Source organism: Ciconia boyciana, chromosome 3 (assembly GCF_034638445.1).
Source record: "Ciconia boyciana chromosome 3, ASM3463844v1, whole genome shotgun sequence".
NCBI classification, from domain to species: domain Eukaryota; kingdom Metazoa; phylum Chordata; class Aves; order Ciconiiformes; family Ciconiidae; genus Ciconia; species Ciconia boyciana.
Window position 1 is genome coordinate 22,958,999 of NC_132936.1, and position 21,953 is coordinate 22,980,951.

The following is a 21,953-nucleotide window of genomic DNA, read 5'->3' on the forward strand; positions in this document are numbered from 1 at the left end:
CCTGGGGATTGACAGCTCTTGCACTCTAAGGAACATGTCCTTAAAGATCTGCCAGCTCTGTTCTGCTCCCTTGTCCCTGAGGGCAGTTTCCCAAGGGGTCCCCATTGACTAACTCCTTGAACAGCTGGAATTTTGCTTTCCTAAAATCCAGGGTCCTAACTTTACTCTTCGCCTGATCCATATCCATCAGAACTGTGAACTGCACCAGTACCTGATCACTGCAGCTCAAGCTGCCTCCAATCTTGACATCGATTAGCTCACCTGTGTTGGTGACCATCAGGTCCAGTATCACATCCCCTCTGGTAGGGCTGTCCATTACCTAGCTTCAAAATTTTTCCTCAATGGATTCCAGGAGTCTCCTGGATTGCCTATAGCTTACCATGCTAGTTTTCCAGCAGATAAGATGGATGAGCACAAGTAGCTTCTCTTTCATCCCACCTTTTCCACATGTGAGGAAATAAGACTAGTGTATGACAATCTCTACCTGGTCCTCATTGCCCACCAGGCTTCTCAGGAGCTCAGATGAGTACAAGGTTTCACTAGGCAGATCCCTAGGGAGCTAACACTCGCCTATGCCTTAGCACAGATGAAGGCTCTGGAACCAACTCCTACAGCAGCTCCCCTCCCAGCTCTCTCCCATGTGGAGAACATGCAAATTGAAGAGACTAGAAAAGGAAAAGGGTAGCTGATGGCCAGCCTTACAGTTTGTCTAAGATATGACTAGATTTTCAGTGAAACCAGATACAATCATTCAGTGGTACCCATGAGTTTAGTGGGATGGATTCCCAACCTTTTTCAGCTAAGCACATGGTAATATTTTTTGAAAGAAGGGTCTACTTAATATTTGACAAGCTACATTTCAGCCTTCCTGTTCAAGCATAAGTATGATTAGGAGGGAGGGAGAATGGAAAGAGGAATAATGACAGCATCCAAATGAATGATGATCCGTGCACTCATCTTGTATTAAATGTCACAAATATTTCTGAGAAGCATGTAACTATAGTGTTGTTACCCAGCAGTGCTGAGACCTTCAACTTTTAAAACTGCTGTTAGGGTTTATTTGCAATGAAGGGCAAAGTCCCCTTCTTGAGGGCTTCAGAATATAGAGTGGGGCTTTTTTGTGGCAATTATTTGCCCAGAATTATTTCTCAAAGCTGCCTCATTATCTACTCTGCAGGCTTAGTGAAGTCTTTCTTATACAAAAGCATTTTGCCACACCGTCTTACGATTTCTCTCATTCTAAAGGCTAGTAGTTTATTTCCACAAACACATTTGCACTTCTTACACTTTTTATGGCTGTGTATTTATTTCACTGTAGATTGCAGCTTCTTCAGTATAAAATTAATGTTTTCTTCCCCTGAATACTAGGCCTTATATTCTCATTTGTATTAACAGCAGGAATCCAATTTCTGCTGTTAATACAGCTGTTTTAAGAGCTGAAACAGGTGTAAGATGACCTAAAAACAAAGGTGGTTTTTTTTCCTATCTTAAACTATGCTATAGGTCATTATATATCTATATAAAGGAAAAAAAAAAATAACCAAGGCACTGTTTTCTCTTGCTTTTCATTCCTTACAAGCATTTTTTTGTGGCTAGTAAAAAAAAAAAGACATCACCATCTCAGTTTGGTTTGAAACACATTTGTAAACCATTCTGTTTTCTGTTAATGTTTCCAGTGGAATAACTGCAAAAGTTATCTACGAAAGTGACATGGTCAAACTTGGAATTTACAGACCTCATTACATCAGTAAAGTTTTCAGGGAAGAGAAGAGGTTTGATGCCTAGAGGACTAGGGCATTAAAAGAAAAACAACTTGAGAAAATCCTCAGAAGTACTTCCTCATTATTGTCTTTTCCTTCAGCTTGATGGAAACCAAAAACTTCAGAAGGAAACTGAGGTCAGTAAGGATACACCCATTTTACAAGGCCCAAAGTTGGGATGGGAAATTAATAGAAAACAAGGAACAAGAGAGCTCAAATTTATTTCCCTCACCACCTCCCACACATAGGCTAACTCTTAGATTTTTTTTTTAGACACCTAGAAATGCTGTATTATAGCCCATTTTACTGGAGACAGGAGGTACCATTATAATTCAGCCTCAGTTTCACTACATTAGAAGTGGCAGACATTCTTTGTCACAGAGAAAAAACAGATTAAAAAATAGAAATTCTTCCTCTTGTTCTCACTTACTGCCTGAGGAAGAATTTTTACCTATGAACCGTTAAAACATCTACATTCCCTTATTATTTATTAAATATTTATTAGTTATTATTAGTTATTTAACTTAAAAGCTTCAGTGTCTCATATGTCCCAGTATATGATTATAGGCAATATTTTGATTAGATGTCTAAGAATTCTAGCTGTATAAACAGGAGAATAAAGCTATCTTAAAAGTGTTAAGTTAGTACTCAGCTCAATTATATCTCCCAGTGCTGCAGATCTTATTTGTTCAAGGCACTTTTCAAAAGTCAAATACATGCCTGTCAATCAATACATATTTTAAAAATAAATGCAACAACACTGAATCTAAAAGGCCACGTCTAAGTTGCAATTAGTTAATTACCCTCACTGATTAAGTGATTATGTCATTACTAGGACTTACCTGAAACTAGACCAGGAAATAAACAGATGTGCTCATCAGAATAAAAGTAAACAAAATTTAAAGTTCTAAATTTTTTTTCCCCAACACACACATTTTTTTATTCCATAATTGAAAGTCATCGGTAAGAGTCCATTCCTGCTTGTGTACAAAAAATTATGGAAGATAGTTTGCCCTGAACTTAGCTCAGTACCAAGTTCACATTATAAGCATATCCTCTTTTCAAATAATGGTTAGAGGGTACAGTTGGCAGGAAAGACAAATAGGAAGTAAGCATGTGTAACAGCAGAAAACATGAAATTTGACTCTGAATAACTACAATTTGGCAATGGCAGCTTAAAGTACTAAACTCCCTAGTGTACACGGGAGCAGGGAGAGGCATCTCACACACCTGTTTTGTCATCAATACATTAAAAATAATTTCAAACAGGGAGACAAGGTGGACAGTGACAACGCCAACACACACACAAGTACTATGCTACAGTTAGATTCACCTCAGGACTATCAGCTCTTCTCTAGCTGAAACGAGTCCATTTTATCAAGTTCTTACACAAGCCACTTTTTGTTTCCTCTCTCAAGATAATTAGTTTTCCTGCAGCTGGCTACATTTAAGTTTAGAGCTTGTTTACACTTAGAGCTAAAGCTGGCATTTTCTACTCCAATTAGACAACCGCTATATACTACTAGATGAGCTACTTGTTAAATTGCCTTCAGTTGTCACAGAGGTCAGCAGATTTCTCTATGACAGCTCAGCTGTTTGAAATGAAGATGTAGAAGAGAAGAATGAGTGAATGTGTACACATAAGAACACTGGAAAAAAAGGAATCTGCCAACCAGCAGAAAAAAAAAGTGCATTGCTAGGGGAACTGAAGACTGAACTACAAGGCTGCTTCTGTCACAACAGAAGTTACAGATATTATACATGCAGCCCACTCAGTCTGAACAGAGACAGGATTTTTGTTTGTGTTTTGTTTTTTTTTTTCCCCTTCTTTTTCCCCTCCTCCCCCAAATCCCAGATCTCTACCTTCCCCCAAGCACATAGCTACCAGCATGTAAATCTGTTTGGGCACCATTTCTACCATAGCCACCAGACACTGGTGTCTTCAAATAGCCTTACTCACTTCTGGATATATCTGTCTCATTTTCACAGCATAATGCCACTGCAATATAGCATGTAATGAGAGAATTTTTAAACCCTTGAGAGAAGAACATAAGTGTGTGACAACACTTTGTTGTATAATAATTATGATCTCCATCGCTCCTTAGCTTATTCACAATAGACAGCTTTTCAGAGTAATTAACTAAAATGAAGCTGAATTGTTTAACAAGTCTCTAAAGCTGTTTACTACATTGGGTACTGCTAGAGTTTAATTTCTCGAGTATATGCACTTCATCAATTCGATCAACTAAAAGCCAGGGTTGTCCATGCATATTTTTTAGACAAGTTTTGTCTTCTAGGCACTTCTGTCACAAACTTAAGTTTTCTATAATAGAATGGTTGCAGGAAGACAGGATTAGGATGAGTAAGGACACAGTCCAGGTGTCTCAGTGATGATTCTTAAATGCAGTATGCTGTCAGCATTAATAACTGCAATGGAAAAAGTAACAAGGAGAACAACAACAACAAAAAAAATCACAGCTGTACTGAATTTTGACAGGAATTCCTTATACAGGATAACAACGCTGGGATATTTCACAGTTGATAGACATTCACATTTTTATTTAATGAATATGGAGTAAATTGCATTTTGTCTATTTATATAGCATAATATGGATTCCTTTTTTAAAAAAATGTAAAACTTAGGAGTAATAACTTAGTAATTTTTTTTCATTACCTCTTCCTTAAATAAATGGAGACAAAAAAGATCAAATAGGTTGTCTCCACAAGATCTGAGACTCTGCCTAGGCTCTCTGCATTTCAATTTCCTTTTCAGAATTACTAAAAAAAATCAAAACCCAGAAGTGGAACGCATGCTTTACACAGAAAAATTGAATACTATGCATTTCACTGGTATACAATTATCCTTCTTCAGCAACTCTTAAATTTTAAATTTTTATAAGGAAGATGCTAAGCACCGATCAGTAAATCCCAAGTTCTTTAAAAAGTGATTGTCGTGGTTTAGCCCCAGACAGCAACTAAGCACCACGCAGCCGCTCACTCACTCCCCCCCCCTCGCGGTGGGATGGGAAAGAGAATCGGAAGAGTAAAAGTGAGAACACTCGTGGGTTGAGAAAAGGACAGTTTAATAGGGAAAGCAAAAGCCACGCACGCAAGCAAAGCAAAGCAAGGAATTCATTCACTACTTCCCATGGGCAGGCAGGCGTCCAGCCATCTCCAGGAAAGCAGGGCTCCATCACGCGTAACGGTTACTTGGGAAGACAAACACCATCACTCCGAATGTCCCCCCCTTCCTTCTTCTTCCCCAGCTTTATATACTGAGCATGACGTCATACGGTATGGAATAGCCCTCTGGTCAGTTTGGATCAACAGTCCTGGCTGTGTCCCCTCCCAGCTTCTTGGGCACCTGGCAGAGCGTGGGAAGCTGAAAAAAAGTCCTTGACCAGTGTAAATACCACTTGACAACACGCTGATGTTTTGGCTGTTGCTAATATTATTCTCATACTAAAACCCAAAACACAGTACTACACCAGCCACTAGGAAGGAAATCAACTCTATCCCAGCCGAAACCAGGACAGTGGTTAAAATTCTGACCAAGAAAAAGGGCTGAGACTAAGGAAACCATTAAAAAAGCCAATTCTACAATTAGCAAGTCTCTAGTCAGAAGCACGCATGTCTACTTTGAATATATACTACGAAGGTATTAAAAATAATCAGTGAGGTTTTAAAGTATCTACAAAAGTAAAGAAATCACAGAACTGCAGACCTCAAGAGAAATGTTCTCCATGAAATTAGTGCTTATTGCAAGTAGATTCTGCCCTAAAAAGGGTTAGAAAGAAACAAAACCAATCCTCAGAACAAAATCTAGTCAAAGGCCATATCTAAATGAGTAATTCATACTTAGAAATGCTTTCTCAGTCTTTTGCCAGACTTTTTTATTTGCAGTACATAAAGTTTTTAAGCATTTATGATACTGCACTTGGAAGCATATTAGCAAGCTTCGGGAAAAAGAAATTAAGTCCTCTTATTTGTAGGAGCTTTCAGTTTTCCATTTGCTCTCTTTAATACTTTGCCTACCAAGCAGGCTCAGGTTTATTACATGTATGTGTAACTTTTAAATGGTTTAAGGTAATAAAGCTGGTTATCTAGACCCTCTTTATGTTGACACAAGAAAAAACTCTTTTCTTACATCTTCTGAAATTAAGAACTATAGCTCTTGCAATGGAAGAATCAGGTTCCTCAAGGGGAGAAGTGTTTAGAAAGTCTTATCTAATGGTCCTGGGGAGGGGGAACCCCTCTTTTTATTGCATTCATTCTCTCACTGAGTATTTTGGTAGAATAGGGGAAAAAAGTCCAATTTAGGACAACTAGAATCCAAAGGGAAGGTATATCTTAGTATGCCCTTGAACAGAAATTTTGGCCACAGGCAAGTGGTTGGGTTTTTTTTAGTCACTTAAAAAAATTTCTCTTTTCAAGAGGTATGATATAAGCGACTACCCTGCTTCTTTGAGGTTCAGAAGTGTGGCACCTCCACATGTTTTCTCCATCCCTAACAGAACTATCACCTTCCTAAAGAAAATGCAAATACCATTCAGCAGATCACTCTGTAGTCACAAAGGATAGTGTCCCTCAGAATTTTCTTTCAACCTCCAGTTATTCTGGGTCTTATTGTAAGCTTTAGTTCCAGAACTATGTGGGGAGCTTTATGGGACAACCCTTTCTGATACTAAATTATTAGTCTTCCAAAATTAAATGAGAACCAGTCATTAACATGGGTCCTGATCTTCTATATGCTTAAGCATCTCAACTTCAACTTGATATCAAAAGAGGCATATAAATGCAAATATTTACAGGATATAAAAACATGATCTTTAAATTTTATGGGCATAAGTCCCTGTTATCCTTCAAGATGCAGACATTTAAGGCAATGCTGCAAACTGCATTCTAATAAATATAAGAATCTGGGGGGGGTTAGCTTGTGCATATCGGTAATGGTATTTTCACAATTTGAAAGTAACTGTTAAAGGCAAGTAGAACTTTGTGATAAGTTTTGTAGTAAAAGCTGTTATTTAATGCTGGAAAACACTTAGACTTTAAGTCAGCTTCTTTTTAAAGAAATCCTCAATTTCTTATTGACACTAAATTAAATTTTTCAGTAGATTTTGTAGAACTGAAATAATCACTTTCAAACTAGGAAGCAATTCATAACTACACACAAAAATCCCTCTCATCTTCCATGGTCCATCTTAGACTACTGCTACTTAAATGATCACCTGTTTCATAGGTATGTCCATAACCTTTGGTCTACAAGAAAGAAGTTACTTAAAATAGTATATGATAAAAAAATTCAATGGATGCCTTTATGTTTTTACTTTTCCAAGGCCACACAGTTTATAGCTCCAAATCTTGTAGCCTATCACTAAACATGTACTTTCAGTGTCCAATGCCATAAAATCACAACATGTAAATTACTAGTCATGCAAGAGCTCCTTAAATTTAAATGAAATCACAACCAGAGAGGAATGATTAAGTTATCCGTTGGTTTCACAGATGGGTAACTGATTTCTCTTTGTCCTATGAGTTTATCACTGCAACCCTCTTCAAGGCTTTAAGTACACGTTTGTAGAACATCAATCATGGCAGAACCCCTTCTGTACTACCATAGCATTTGCTTGCCTCCAACAGAAAACAAGCTCATTTAGTTTGCTGTTAATTTCAAGAACAGCCTTGTTGCTTTGCTATGAAAATCCTAAATACAGAACTGTTCTTTTTGCTCCATGTTCCCTTTCCCATGAGCTATATTTTATCTGTATTAGGATTCTGGCTCAAAAGCTTTCGTTTCATTAACTTGAAAAACATTGTATTAGGAGCAAGGTATAAACAATCAGAGGAGTTATATATCACAATGTCAACTAAATTCTCCCCCTCACCTCCCACTTCAGTGGGTGTTTGGGCAGGCCCTAATTTATAAGGAATAGTATAGATTCACTACAAATGAAGGTGTTTTTAGCTTAAGAAATTACTCCATAAGTCATGCTTATTAAGCACATCTTAAACAGAGCCAATAAACAGCCTGTTACCTATTTTGAAAGGACAATTAGTTTCCAATGCTATCCAATATCATTTTATAGAATAACCTTAATGCTTTATCAGCTTTTTGAAAGCGTGCCTCATTATTGACTACACAAAAGTACTAGAAGCACTGATCTAGAAAAACAAAATGAGTATCAAACAAATGGAGCTACAACAAGTTGAGATCTCCAGGCAACCTTCGGTCACAGTAACAGAATGCAATACAGGACAACAGCCACACAATCCTTCAAAAGCAAGTTCTACCACACATGTAAGAAATCCCTGTAGCAAACCTGTTAGTAGCCATCCTTGCTACAGATTGGGTGGGGTGCTTTTTTGTTTAAATTAAATTAAAATTTAAATTAAAAAAAAAGAAAAACAAAAAACCCCCAGTAACACAGATTTCTAGAGTAATGTATGTTGGAAAGGGCTTTTGGAGGTCATTAGCCCAAACCCTACTAAAATTTGATCAAGTTTTCCAGTACACTGTTCAGCTTTCAGCTCCTCCAAAGATCGACATACCAAAACTCTCTCTGGGCAGCCCATTCCCAATGTTTGGTTTGATCATTCCCAAGGTGGAATTCCCTCCCCCATCTAGTTGGGATTACTCTCACCACAACTTGTTTGTTGCCCCTTCTCCTGTTGCTGAGCTCCTCCAAAAAGTGCACAGCCCAGTCTTCTCTATATTCCTCCTTCCCATTTAGTAGCTGAAGTAGTATTTCCTTTTAACCTTCTTTTCTTATGACTGAACAAACTCAATTCTCTCCGTCTCTCATACATAACGTCATCTGGCTCTCTGGCCATTACAGTGCCCTCCATTGGACTCACTCTACTTTGTCACTACCTTTTTTCTACCAAGGAGCCCACTGGTCGCAGTACTTCCAGTACGGACTCACAAATGCTGCTCCAGTGTGGTCTCACAAAAGGAACGATCACTTCCTTCAGACTGCTGGCTACATTGCTAATACAGCACAATATGTTGTCAGCCGCCTGTGAGGCAAGGCTGCAATGCTGACTCACGTTCAACTGGGCATCCACCATAACCCCTAGGTCCTTTTCTGTGGGGCTGCTTCCAGCCACATTACCCCCAGCCTGTATTGTTGGTTATTCCATGTCAGACACAGGACTCTGCATTCCAGTATTAATCCCCAAGGCACACCACTGGCACATGGCCATCTATCAAACTTTGTACTGCTGATCACCATCCTTTGACCCCGGCAGTCTCTCTCACCTTCTTGACTATAGGAATACTATGGGAGACGATGTTGAAGGCCCTACTAAAAAAATTAAAGAACACCCACTGTGCTCTCCCTATCTACAAGCCGGTCATGTCATCATAGAAGGCAACTGGGTTGCACAACCTGCCTTTGGTAAATTAAGATTTACTGTTCCCAATTTCCTTTTTGTCCTTCACATGCTTGGAAAGAGCTTCCAGAAGGATTTACTCCGTAACACGCTCACAGTTTTCCAGACCATCCTTCTTGCCCTTCTCAAAAATGGGTATGAAGTTTGCCTTTTACAGTCACCAAGGAACCTCCCAATTGTGATGACTTCTCAAAGAGGATAGAAACCAGTCTCACAATGACATCAGCTAGCATCCCTGGATGCACACTATCTTGTCCCACTGACACGCAGTTGCGCAACTGGCCTAACTACTCCCCAGCTATCATCATCTACTGTGGGTAATGCTTCACTCCCATAGACTTTGTTATGTTCAGGGGCCTGGGAGGCCTGAGGACCAATCTTACCAGTAAAAAAAGGCAAAACAAGGTACTACCTACCTCAGCCTTTTCCTTGTCTTCTCTCACTAGTCCGTTGCCCATTGAGCAGTGGGCCCGCATTTTCTTTAGCCTTCCAGTTGTTGCCCTCACCCTTCTTGTTTCTTCTCACATCCCTCATGAGTTTAAACTCCAGCTGAGCTTTGGCCTTCCTAAGTCCATCCCAGCATACTCAGGCAACATCTCTGTATTTCTCTTGGGTAGCTAATACCTGCTTTCACCTCCTCTGTATTTCTTTTTTGTGTTGTAAGGGCCCAGAGCTCCTTCTTAGGAGCTTAGCTACCTGCACTTATGGGCAGCTCTCTGATATCACACAGCTGTTGATCCAGATTGTTGTGAAGAAAGAGCTGCTTATGAAAGACCTGTAAGCAGCCACCTCAGCAGGGGCTCCCCTCACATTACTCAGGAGCTGCTTTTAAACTAAGGCTTTTAAGCAGCTCCCAGCCTGAGCTAGACCACAGCCATACCTGTGCCTGGGCACATACCCCAACTGATGCACACCCTGACTCACAGACTTTACATACTGGCTTGACCTCAGACCTGCCTTGTCACTATTGACTTGCCTGGTGTCACTGGTCTGTTGGCTGAACCTGGTTACTGTTACTGGACATGCTCTGCTCTCCTTTTTCAGGTACTGTGGGACTGCTTCCACAGTGATGACACAGCTCCTGTGCCTGCCTTCCCTCATCTTCCCCTTGCTGCTCCCTGACACATCTGAGATCAGTCAGGCATCCTGCCACACTTGCTCAGTTTTCTGCATGTCAAAATGAGCCATTCTTGTGCTTTGAGGTTATTCTTGAAGATCAATCAGCTCTCCAGAGGTCCTTTGCAATGCAGACCAGTCTTCCATTTGATCCTACCAAGCAGATCCCCAAACAAGACAAACATCTGTTCTTCTGTAGTAGAGGGTTCTAATCCTACTACTCATTTTGGAGTAGTAGGATTAGACTTTCAGGACTTCAGTCTCCTGCCCCAGACCACATCCACAATAAGTTCTTCCTTTAGGGTCTAGAGCACGAGTCTTACGAGGAGCAGCTGAGGGAACTGGGGTTGTTTAACCTGGAGAAAAGGAGGCTGAGGGGAGACCTTATTGCTCTCTACAACTACCTGAAAGGAGGGTGTAGAGAGGTGGGTGTCAGTCTCTTCTCCCAAGCAACAAGCCATAGGACGAGAGGAAATGGCCTCAAGTTGCACCAGGGGAGGTTTAGATTGGATATTAGGAAGAATTTCTTCACTGAAAGGGTTATCAAGTACTGGAACATGCTGCCCAAGGAAGTGGTTGAGTCACCATTCCCGGAGGTATTTAAAAGACGTTTGGATGAGGTGCTTAGGGACATGGTTTAGTAGTGGACTTGGCAGTGCTAGGTTAATGGTTGGACTTGATGATCTTAAAGGTCTTTTCCAACCTAAACGATTCCGAGTCCTTGTTTGTGAGTAACAGGTCTAGCTGAGCACCTCCCCTAGAGAAAGCTTTTTATACTCTTGGGAAACATGCCTTTTTATTTCAAGTCAGTTTAACAATCTCTTTCAGTTATGGCAAAATTTGGTGTTAGATGAGCTACAACACAAAGCAATTCAAACTTCTTCTATACTTATGCACAGAGCCCTTCACCCACAAGTAATACCACAGCTACCTCATTCTGCAACTCCTTCATCTTTTGGCATAGCACCCACATTCTACAACCCATTTGAAAAAGGTCTTTTACTTACCCATCAAAATATTCACATGCCACTTTCATTGCATAAACACACACAAAATAATGCTCTTCAGCAGGGTACTAACATAGTGCCTGAATTGATATTTGCCTTCTTTTGGGTTTACGTTCCCCATGGGGTTTCTGTTGCAACGTGAGGGCAAGAGGAAGTGCTGGATCATCTATTCCCACCAATCTTTGGGTGTATCTCTAATAGCTGAGCAGAGTTGTACCAGTATAAGTCATTTTATCACTGTTCAACAGACATTACACCGAAGACAGTTACAGCTTACACTGAAGTTTCATATTAGCTACTGTTAAAAGCTGCATTCACGCATATACACCAAGACTATTTCTTGGCTTTCACAGGACTTATGCACTGACCTCGAGCATTCTAGGTATTAAGTACCACTAGTGCTTGTATTCAAATTTGTCTGTTGGTATCAATAGATTAAAAAAGTAGATACTATACTGTTCTCAAGTAAAGTAACTATATTTAAAAGCATATTATCAGAACAAGGACTATGCAGTCTCACCTTGAAGTGATTTGCAGGGTGTATCCGTTGATGTGCTAGCATCTGCTGATGAAGTCTCAACATTATCCAAATTCTTTTCTTTGGATTTTGAGCCCAGATTTCTGAGAACTGCCTCCTCTTCTCTACTAGAAGTATGTGCAAGAGAAGATGATGAAGTTTCAGCATAGAGTCGTTTCAGTACTTTCCCTATGAACACTGTGGGGTAAGAAAACTTTTTTAAACAGAAAGAAATGCAGTGTTTTAAAGGTATTTTAAGACTTCAAAAAAACCAACAACTGATTGATACAAGATAGTTTCCCTCATATTTCATGCAAGTCTGTCTTCAGTAGTCTCTACCTCTCACAGGTAAAGCTGAGAATAACATATTAAACTCCTAAACTTGAGTCAGAAAAGCAGCTTTAACACACCAGAATTCACTAGCAAGGTTACATTTAAAGTCATCTACTTGACTACATTTTGGCAATAAATTAATACAGTACATATACAGACTAAACACATGTTAACTTTTAAAATTTATTTTAAAACAAGTATCTTCCTACACGAGTGTTATAAGGCTGCTCAAAATGCAGGTCTCTTCTGGCACAGAGGCATTGCAATTGAATCACTCATTAAGATCAGTAAGCTACAACTATTTAATCACATAGAAAAAACTAGAAGTAGACAGCAGCGGAAACACATGGTAACCCAATTATTTCTACAGAATTAGCAGTATTCTTATACGCCTCCTCCTCTTATGGGCTCCTTTCTGACGACACTGGCAATCTGCTACTAGCTACTCAAATGCAAGCATCGTTTGATTAAAGAAAAGAAATATATGCAAATAATCTACTCATCAACAAAACCATCATCTTTATATGGATGCATGCATATTTCAATCACTTGAAATCACATTATATAAAAATATAAAGTAATACTAAGAAATTTTTTATCTATTGCAAAACAACATCCCCAGTTTTGTGAATTCTACATGGTCAAGCAGATATTGCAGGATGGGGGGGGAGGAGGGAAAAGAGAGATTTGGAGAAAAACATGTTGTTATCTAAACTCCAGTTTTAAATTTAATATACAGTGTATGGACACTATACAAGCACCTGGTACAGATTCCTAATAAAATATTTCTGCCAAAATACTTATGTTGTTATAAGAAGAATGGCTCCTACTGCAGCTTAACAGGACAACATACTATCATCACGTAACTCCCTTCAATAAATTACTTTCCTTCACAACTGAAAAAAAAAAAATCACCTTCATTGAGCTGGGAAATCCTTGAACCACCAATCCCTGATAGACAAACTTTATCTCCATGTGTACCTTGGCAATATACTTCAATTGTCATGTAAATGACTAACTATGGGGGAGAATGTCTTGTTAGACTTTTTTTGAGCTCTTACTAGTTTATACATGATCACTTACTCTTTGCTTGTGCCCAATCTCTTGAATAATTGGTGACCTTATGAAAGGCCTATGACAAGATGTAAGCCTCAGGAGATACTTGTGCAGAAAGCTTTGCTTATGAAGCCTGAATTTTAGTCCTTCTATGCTTATCCATCATTCAGTGACATGAAAAACCTGTGACAAGTTGCCAGCAATGTCCCCATCAAGTAAGCACAATCCATTTCGCAAGTTATGGGTTAAGACTACCATTCCCAGAAAAACAGACATCAACAAAGTACTGTGTATTTTCTTTTCATAAGGTTCCCTTGCCAGGATATTCTACAGCTAGAAAGACAAAATCCACACTCTCCTCAAAGGACAACTAGAGAAAGTAGACAGAAATAAGCAGTATAATAAGATAAAGTTAACTGCCCTTTGCAGATCTCTGACTCTAAAGCAAGTTATCTAAGAGGTTTATCCTGGATCCTTTCCTTGAGTACTGCTACTAACACTGCAGCATTTTAATGAACTCCAGCAGAGCCATTACTAAATGTCATGGTTTAACCCTAGTAGGCAGCTAAGCCCCACACAGCTGCTCACTCACTCCCCCCTGGTGGGATGGGGGAGAGAATGAGAAGAGTAAAGTGAGACAACTTGTGGGTTGAGATAAAGACAGTTTAATAGGGAAAGCAAAGGCCGTGCACGCAAGCAAAGCAAAACAAAGCATTCATTCACTACATCCCATCGGCAGGCAGGTGTCCAGCCATCTCCAAGTAAGCAGGGCTCCATCATGTGTAACAGTTACTTGGGAAGAAAAAAGCCATCACTCCAAACATCCCCCCCTTCCTTCTTCTTCCCCCAGCTTTATATGCTGACCATGACATCATACGGTATGGAATATCCCTTTGGCCAGTTGGGGTCAGCTGTCCCAGCTGTGTCCCCTCCCAACTCCTTGTGCACCCCCAGCCTACTCGCTGGTGGTGTGGAGTGAGGAGCAGAAAAGGCCTTGACTCTGTGTAAGCACTGCTCAGCAGTAACTAAACACAGGGATGGTTATCATCAACACTGTTTCCAGCACAAATCAAAAAAACATAGCACCACAGGAGCTGTTATGAAGAAAGTAACTCTAGCACAGCCAAAACCAATACACAAAACTAACATTCAAGCACTTGTAGTGAGAAAGCTATTCTTCCAAAGCAAATGATCATTGAGATACTGATTAATCTATATATGGAAATACATTTTCTCCAAATCTGCTGAGAAGAGCTAGCCCCCTCATAGCTACACTGGATTTTATGCTCCCCATCTTGAAATCTGCTTTCCCTAGTCATCTGTTCAGTTACTCACACAAAAAAAGTGACTTCACTTTTTCTTTCCTATTTAAAATATAGGGACTATACTCATACGCACATTAGCATTGCTTCAGAAGGCAATGAGACCAGTTTTGATACATTTATTCCTTCTCATTCCTATGCTTGAGAAAGCAAGCTGAAACAATGCCTTTCTTAGGAGGGTGTGAATACTGAGGGAAGTATTCTTTCACAAAAATCTCTCTTACTTAGAAAGAAATATCTAGATCAGTAGCAGCGACAGATTTACTTCAGCAAAGATATGGCTTAGCTGCCAACACCAAAGCAGCATCAAATCTTACAGGCCGGACTTTTCAGCAGACACAGAAGAAGCAGCTGGGTTCAGAGTGGGGGAGTTCTTTATTGCCTGGAAAGCTTTCACACCTCTGTCAGTGTGTCTCAGCACTGCAAAGTCATCTCTTAAGAGTAGTAATTCCCAGTAACCACAACAGAATGGAAATGTGCAGCAGTGACACCTAGGCATGACTAGGTCCCTGTTTGGAACCTGATGTATTTCAAGCCTTCTGAAGACAGCAGGAAGCAACGTATCCCAGCAGTAGACCTTCCTTGGGAGAATGAAGAAGGTGGTATCACTAGAGAGCAGCTGAAAAAACTGACTGATTTAGTCTGAACTATCTGGAATGGTAAGTATATTCTAGCCTGAAAAAAAAAAATCTGCCTACAGGCCAAAACTTTTTGAACAAGTTTGTCCTGCGTATCAATGAACAAAGGAAATTGGACTCTGAGGAATATCTATCCTGCCATACTCAGCAGCTTTACATGCTCCAAAGCAGCACTCTGCTTTGCAGTTAAGAGTCTCAGAGCTGAGCTACCGAAACATTTTTCAGATGACAGAGGATGCTCTTTCCTCAGGGTTTTATTGCTGCAATTACTTAAAAAAAAAAGATATCCTGTGATATCCATGAGCATTGGCTTAACCACAAGAGGTTGGTCTTGCCTGATGCTACAGAGCAGCTTTTCTCCCTATTCAAAACTCTTCTTAACCTGATGTCTTTGGCACTATGCAGCTTCAGAGATCAGTCCATCTGGTAAGAACTGCTCAAACCCTTAAAAATAACTACCTCTTAACAGGAGAGTAGCAATAAAGAAAATTCAAGGAAAAATACCTACTACCAGAGATATATCTAACCTATCAGAGTTCCAAAATGGAGTAAGACTTGCTCTCACCATACCCATAGCATAGCCAAGTACATATGGTTATTTGCTGATGTTTTCCAGTCAACGTAACTGATGGAGGATCTGTATAGATTCATGTGGTCTTTCAGTAGACCAATCTGGGAACACTTTTTCACTTTTCATAGCAGACTGATGTCTCCAAACAAGCATATGCAATTGAGACGTGTTTTTAAAAAGACCTCAAGAAAAGAGAAGGGAGACCACAGAAAGATGAGGGATACACTACTTGGAGTCAGAACAAATGAAAATTGCCACATTTACATACAGCGTTAATGCACAAGGTACAAGAGAGTGAATTTAATATAGTCTACCAGGTATGTTTTTGAGGACATTCTTGAAAATTGTATTCACATATTACAAAACCTGGTGTTCCAGTCTGGAAGAGAAAGAATAGTTTGAGGGGAATTATCTTTGGAACTGAGCCTGTAATCGAACAGGAAAGAAATGTGAACAGGAATAAGAAGCCAATTACAGGGAAAAAAAGGAAGCCTTGTTGCACAGACTACTGCAAATATATCTCTCCTCTTAGAACAAAGCAGTCTCTGGAACTAACAGATGAGAAACTGGAAGTGAGAGAGGAAAGCAGATAAGCTAAGAGGTTTAGGGGCAGGAATGGCAGTGATGGGAAGCAGCTGAAAGCAACATAAAATGTTTGTTAGCATTAGCTCTGCATTGCTTTCGACTGTCCTTACTTCCTACAAAATCTGGGACAGCACATAGTAATCCAAGTTTTATAGGCCATAGACAAAAATTAATGAAAGGAAGACTTCAGTTCCCTCAATGCATGGTAATTCTTTAAAAACTACCACAGTAGCTTATCATGGCTCTATTTCTCTGAAGTATAATTGATAGCCCAACCTACTGAAGACTAAAGATGCTTTCCAAGTTCTATAGGGAATGTATTCTGCAATGTGAAGAAAAATTTCCTCATAGCTATATGTTACTGAAGGAAGACATGGCTCTGAACACCTGGTCATGCAGTGACAACTGGAGGAAGCTCTAAGCCTCTAGGTTAGATGAGCATGGCCCAGGGACCACCATATTTTAGAGTTCTGTGTTATCATAGCAGACTTAGTTGCCATTTTAGTTCTGAGTAAGGTGTGGAAAGATTTTTCCATTGCTGATGTCTCCACAGTCTAAACAGAAGCGCAAATAGAAGTATGAAGAAGTGCTTGCCACATTTTGTGTGGTCTTTCATCTCCAGGAATCTGATAGGACTTTAATACTACAATGGATAGATTCTTTATGCTGTGAGATGTATAGTGTTGAAAACAAGACACTGAAGGTGAGTGAAGCATTAGACTTTTTATAATCATCAACTACAGATGACTTTGTGTTTTGAATCTACCTGGATTTGCCAGACACCAGACACCGTGTGTACACACGAGGCAGTGGGGGCAAGAGTTGTGCATGCCACACCAGTTTTGCGGAATGGATTGAACACAGTTCAAGATTATACAAAGGCAACTTCACAATGTTAGAGCTAGGCATAGGGCCAAAAGGAGATACTGCACAGTAATAATATTAACAGAAATACCTGGCCCAAATCCTAAAGGTTTAAAGAAAGTCTTTGCTCTTTTTCTGTAGGGGAAGACCAGGCTACACTGACACCGCCTCTGTTAACAAGGTTATAAAGATTAAAGAGAGAAGTGAAACCTTATGGACTTTTCCCCCCCAGGAGGTGGGGAGGCTCCACACTTAGGGGGACAAGCAAACATTACTAAGGGAAGATTACTAAGCTGGAGGTGACTACAGATGAAAACCTGTGTGATTAATCAACCATGAGAGAGACTGAGCCACTACTGTGACGGAGGTCATGTACAATGACAATGTGATCCAAGACCCTATTGGGCCAAGTATTTTTTTAATCTGAGACAGAAAAACTAACTACATTGACATATGAATCTATAGAGTTCTCACCGAAAACCTTGTACAGCCTTAAGTCTGCTGTGTACAAACCAGCTGAACTCAAACCTGAACAGACACAGTGAAGAGTTTTTACAATAACCAACACGACATAGAAGAACAAGGAGAGCTTGGGCTGTTTAGCTTAAGCAAACAAATGCCAGAAGAATTTTAAGCAAGTAGTGAGAAGTGTTATGTAGCTCAAGGATAAGATTGCATCAGATCACAACACAAAAATATTAGAAACTAATGATGAATGAGAATTGCCAATCTCAACGCACTGATGAGCATCTAGAAGTACTGCAACATTCTTCTAGTAAAGTACCAGGAGAAAATAAAACAAAACTTCTCTAACAGAAGTCTCTTACATTGAGCTCTAACTCCTATAAACACTGCAGGGCTGACTGCAAACAGAAAGGACTAGAACCAACTGTACTGAAGACTGCTTTTAATACTCTGCTCTTCATAGATCACTCCAGGGTTCCTTATGTTTGGTTACTGACATGTACACAAACTAAGCCAGAGATCAGACGTATGTGATCACACTGGATCCTTTTATTTGTTAAAAGGAAGTAGACAAAATTTATCTTAGTTATCATGAAGGTCGCCAGGGAAAGAAAAGTCTTCCTAACATAGCGGCGGAAAAGTCTTCCTAACATAGCGGCGGATCTATTACACAAAAAGATTTTGGATTCACTATATGTATGATAGATTTAGACCACTACGATAAATTTAGACCAACAAGAGGTATAAACCAGGTCTCTCCAGTTAAAGCTAGCAAAAAGGAGTCATCACATGTCAAACAGTACCAGATAAGTTGCTTTTCATTAGGTACACTAATGGTGTAGAAGACAGACATTCATAAAGAAAGAGTAAGTTACTAGTTACACACACTGCATGGCTGTTGCTTTTTTAAAGGGGTAAAACTCACATAACATCTTAGCGCAGTAACCAAGATCCTGAACTTTGCTTACTACTTCAGCAGTACCTAAGGCACAGTCACATTTAAGGGCAGTACATAACAATGCATATACACAACTCATTTAGAACATTAGGATGAAGTTCTCAGCTGCCTCACTGAAGTCCCACTGACATCAAGTTTTCCACTTAAAGAAAAGAAAGTGTAATTTGGCTTATAGTAGTGACAAATAACACAGTTTAAGAAGCCAACAGTGGAAGATTTTAATCTGTAGAGCCACTGTATTTTCATCCAAAATATACTTATATTTAAACACATGAACTTTCCTCACAGCATTATCAAGAGCCTACACCATTTTACAGTGAAGTACTTGCTTCCATGTCCTTCTATAGCTTCAAAAAACACTTCGGTCTTGTGTCTGAGATGTAGAGAGCTGTAAACACAAGATGGAGAGCAGTTGGTGTGTTTCTGCAGTTAGAATAGAATATTTCAGTTGGAAGGGGCTTACAATGATCATCTAGACCAACTGCCTGGAATTTTTCAGTAGAAAACTTCAATTCTAGTAGACCTATAAATGCGAAAAGCTTACATATTCTAGTCTTGTCTTCTGAGTAAGTTTTCTATTTAGATTTCAAAAGTGAAACAAATTCACTTTCCAGCTGAAAACATGCAACATTATCAAAATAGCCAGCCTGTAACTGAAAGCACTGAATGTTCCTACAGTGCAATGAGCTGAAGCAACACCAGAAGACATATCTTTCCAGGAACTCCTCAGTGACAAAAAGGAGCCAGTATTTTCAGAAATGAGAACAAGTTGCCATAGGTACCAAACTAGTTCCATGGCTAATTCTTGACAACTCATGGGTAGAAATAGCAAAGTACAAATACATCAGAAAACTGAAAGAGCACCAGGTCTTTACAGTTTGACATAACATAAACAAAGTAAAACCCCAAGAAGTAGAGTGCAGAACACATGCTGGCTAGTGATACAAATTGTGAACATCCAGGATCTTTCTACCACAATTTTGTGAGAAGAGTAAAAAGCCTCCCTCAAATAAATGCATTATTTGGCATCTATGTATTAAATCAACACCACTTTAAGTTTCTTATGTACATAAGCAGACTACCCACAAACACACACATGCCAACACTGGAATAGCACTGCAGATTTATAAAGGTTCTCCCAGGGTTGACAGCATGACTTAAAACTCAGTTAAGACTACAGACTGTAACAAAAGCATGCTGAATAACAAAACAAAGTTCTGAACAACATGAGAAGTGTTCCTGTCCAGATGAGTGTAGAAGGCAGCAGTTTCCTCAAAAACATTTCTGTGGAGAACGCTTGCCATGTACTTTTGGCTACTTGCCATACATACTGTAAGCACCCCCACCATGTTTCTCAATTGGTTTCCTTCTGCCTACTCAAATGCAACTTGGGCAGCAAAAGAATAAAATAAGTGGCATCAAGAGCACTGAACACAGAACTCTGGCAAGCCTGCAAGTTGCCCTACTTGGTCTCTCTCTCCTACAAACAGAAGAGTTTTCCAAAAAGGGAAGAGTCAGGAATTTCTTCTGAAACCATCCCATGTGTAAGATGTGTTAACATGTTATTTCTGCTAAAACAGAAAAGACAGTACAGCAGAAGAGGATGGAAAGAGCAGACAGAATGATAATCCACATGCAGAACACATGGACAAGGCTTCATTAAAATGCTCAGTTCACCTCTGTTAGTGCAGAATTACTCTCTGGTATTCAACAGGACTTAAATCCTTGAAGTCTCTTTTATTATGTAAGTATCACATCTCCTGCGAAGGCCATGACAGGACAGTTACTTTACAGAATGGTCATGAAAAAAAAAAATCACAGAACCATTAAGGTTGGAAGGGACCTCTGGACATCGTCTAGTCTAATCCTAACACTCAGAGTAGGATCAACTAGAGCAGATTGCTTAGGGCCTTGCCTAGTTGGGTATAACAACCCCATTGCCTCTATAATCTCCTCATCTCTAATCATGGCCGGACAGTCAACTCTTGAACAGAGATGCTCAAGGAGACCACCTGAAAAAGAACAGCTCTTGAAAAAGAGATACCTGGATTTCATTAGGACCCAAAGCAACAGGGTGTAAAAGCATTTTAAGAGACTGCTACATACAGAAAATGTTTGCCAGACTGCCATTCTTACCAGCTAGCAGGTGGAAGACCAATGACAACTTCTGGCTAGGAGCTACTATCCATTCCCTTTAAACTATCCCTCACAAAGCTTACTTATCCTTTAACCATACAGAATGGAATTTCATGGTTTGGGTCTTCTGAAGGAGTTGCTCAACTAGCCAAACTGATGAACAAAGGCCTTCACTCTGTATTTTTTTGGCCTAACACACAGTGGTTCTTGGGTCATGGCTCCGTAAGTCTCAAAGACAAAGGCACCTAGTTTGTATTTCAGACGCTAGGGGCAAAATTCAGTTTGCAGTTATGATGCCTAATGGTAGACACATGCAAGGTGTCATACTCGGTTTACACATTAGACACCCCTCCAGAGACCTCGTGTATACAAGACACCAGTTCGGCTGACCAGCCGCTGGGTCTCCAAGATGTACTCAGTACAGATAACACTGCACTGAGTACAAGCCCCCATTATAGTCAATGGAAATCAATACACAGGACCTCTGAGGATAATTAAATTTATTAATCTTGACCTGAATTTCACAATACAAGAAAAGCCACACGCGCATTGTTCCCAAACAAAAACAAAACCTCCAATCATCAACCCCCACAGCCAAAACCCGACAAGCAAAGCAAAAAGGACACAGCTGAAAGCTCAAAGACCCCAGAACCATTGCTAGAAATGGCAGACACCAAAGGCTTGGATTAAGTCAAGACAGACACACACACGTTCTAGCCCTGAGGGCAATGACTAGCTATTTAAACATTAACTTCAAAAATCTTTGAGTAGAGATCACTTAGATGCAAAGAAGATTCCCACACTTGGGATACCAGTTCAGCAACTACTAACAGATTAAAATCAAATAAAGAGGGAAGGGAAGAATTCACTTGTGCCAGTTTTGGCTGGGATGGAGTTAATTGTCTTCATAGTAGCCAGTATGGGGCTATGCTTTGGATTTGTGCTGAAAACAGTGTTGATAACACAGGGATGGTTTAGTTACTGCTGAGCAGTGCTTACACAGTCAAGGCCTTTTCTGCTCCTCACCCCACCCCACCAGCGAGTAGGCTGGGGATGCACAAGAAGCTGGGAGGGGACACAGCTGGGACAGCTGACCCCAACTGACCAAAGGGCTATTCCACACCATATGACGTCATGGTCAGTATATAAAGCTGGGGAAGAAGGAAGGGGGGATGTTTGGAGTGATGGCGTTTTGTCTTCCCAAGTCACTGATACATGTGATGGAGGCCT

General features: G+C 39.9%; 1 protein-coding gene across 15 annotated transcripts in view; it reads right to left on the reverse strand.

Annotated features, from left to right (window-relative positions):
• Positions 1–21,953, reverse strand: part of ERICH1 (glutamate rich 1) — a 113,824-nt gene that overhangs the window by 84,133 nt on the left and 7,738 nt on the right. For 12 of the 15 annotated variants that reach the window (XR_012041342.1, XR_012041341.1, XR_012041345.1 and 9 more), the window contains exon 2: positions 11,799–11,923. The exons of 1 other annotated variant lie outside the window; for it this stretch is intronic. Coding sequence is in view for 8 of the 14 variants with exons in the window: in XM_072855131.1 (XP_072711232.1) it covers positions 11,799–11,923 (125 nt within the window). In the remaining 6 variants the exon portion in view is untranslated. Of the gene's footprint in view, positions 1–11,798; positions 11,994–21,953 lie in introns of all 15 variants that reach the window. 2 more of the 15 variants (XM_072855130.1, XM_072855137.1) reach the window with 1 other exon arrangement.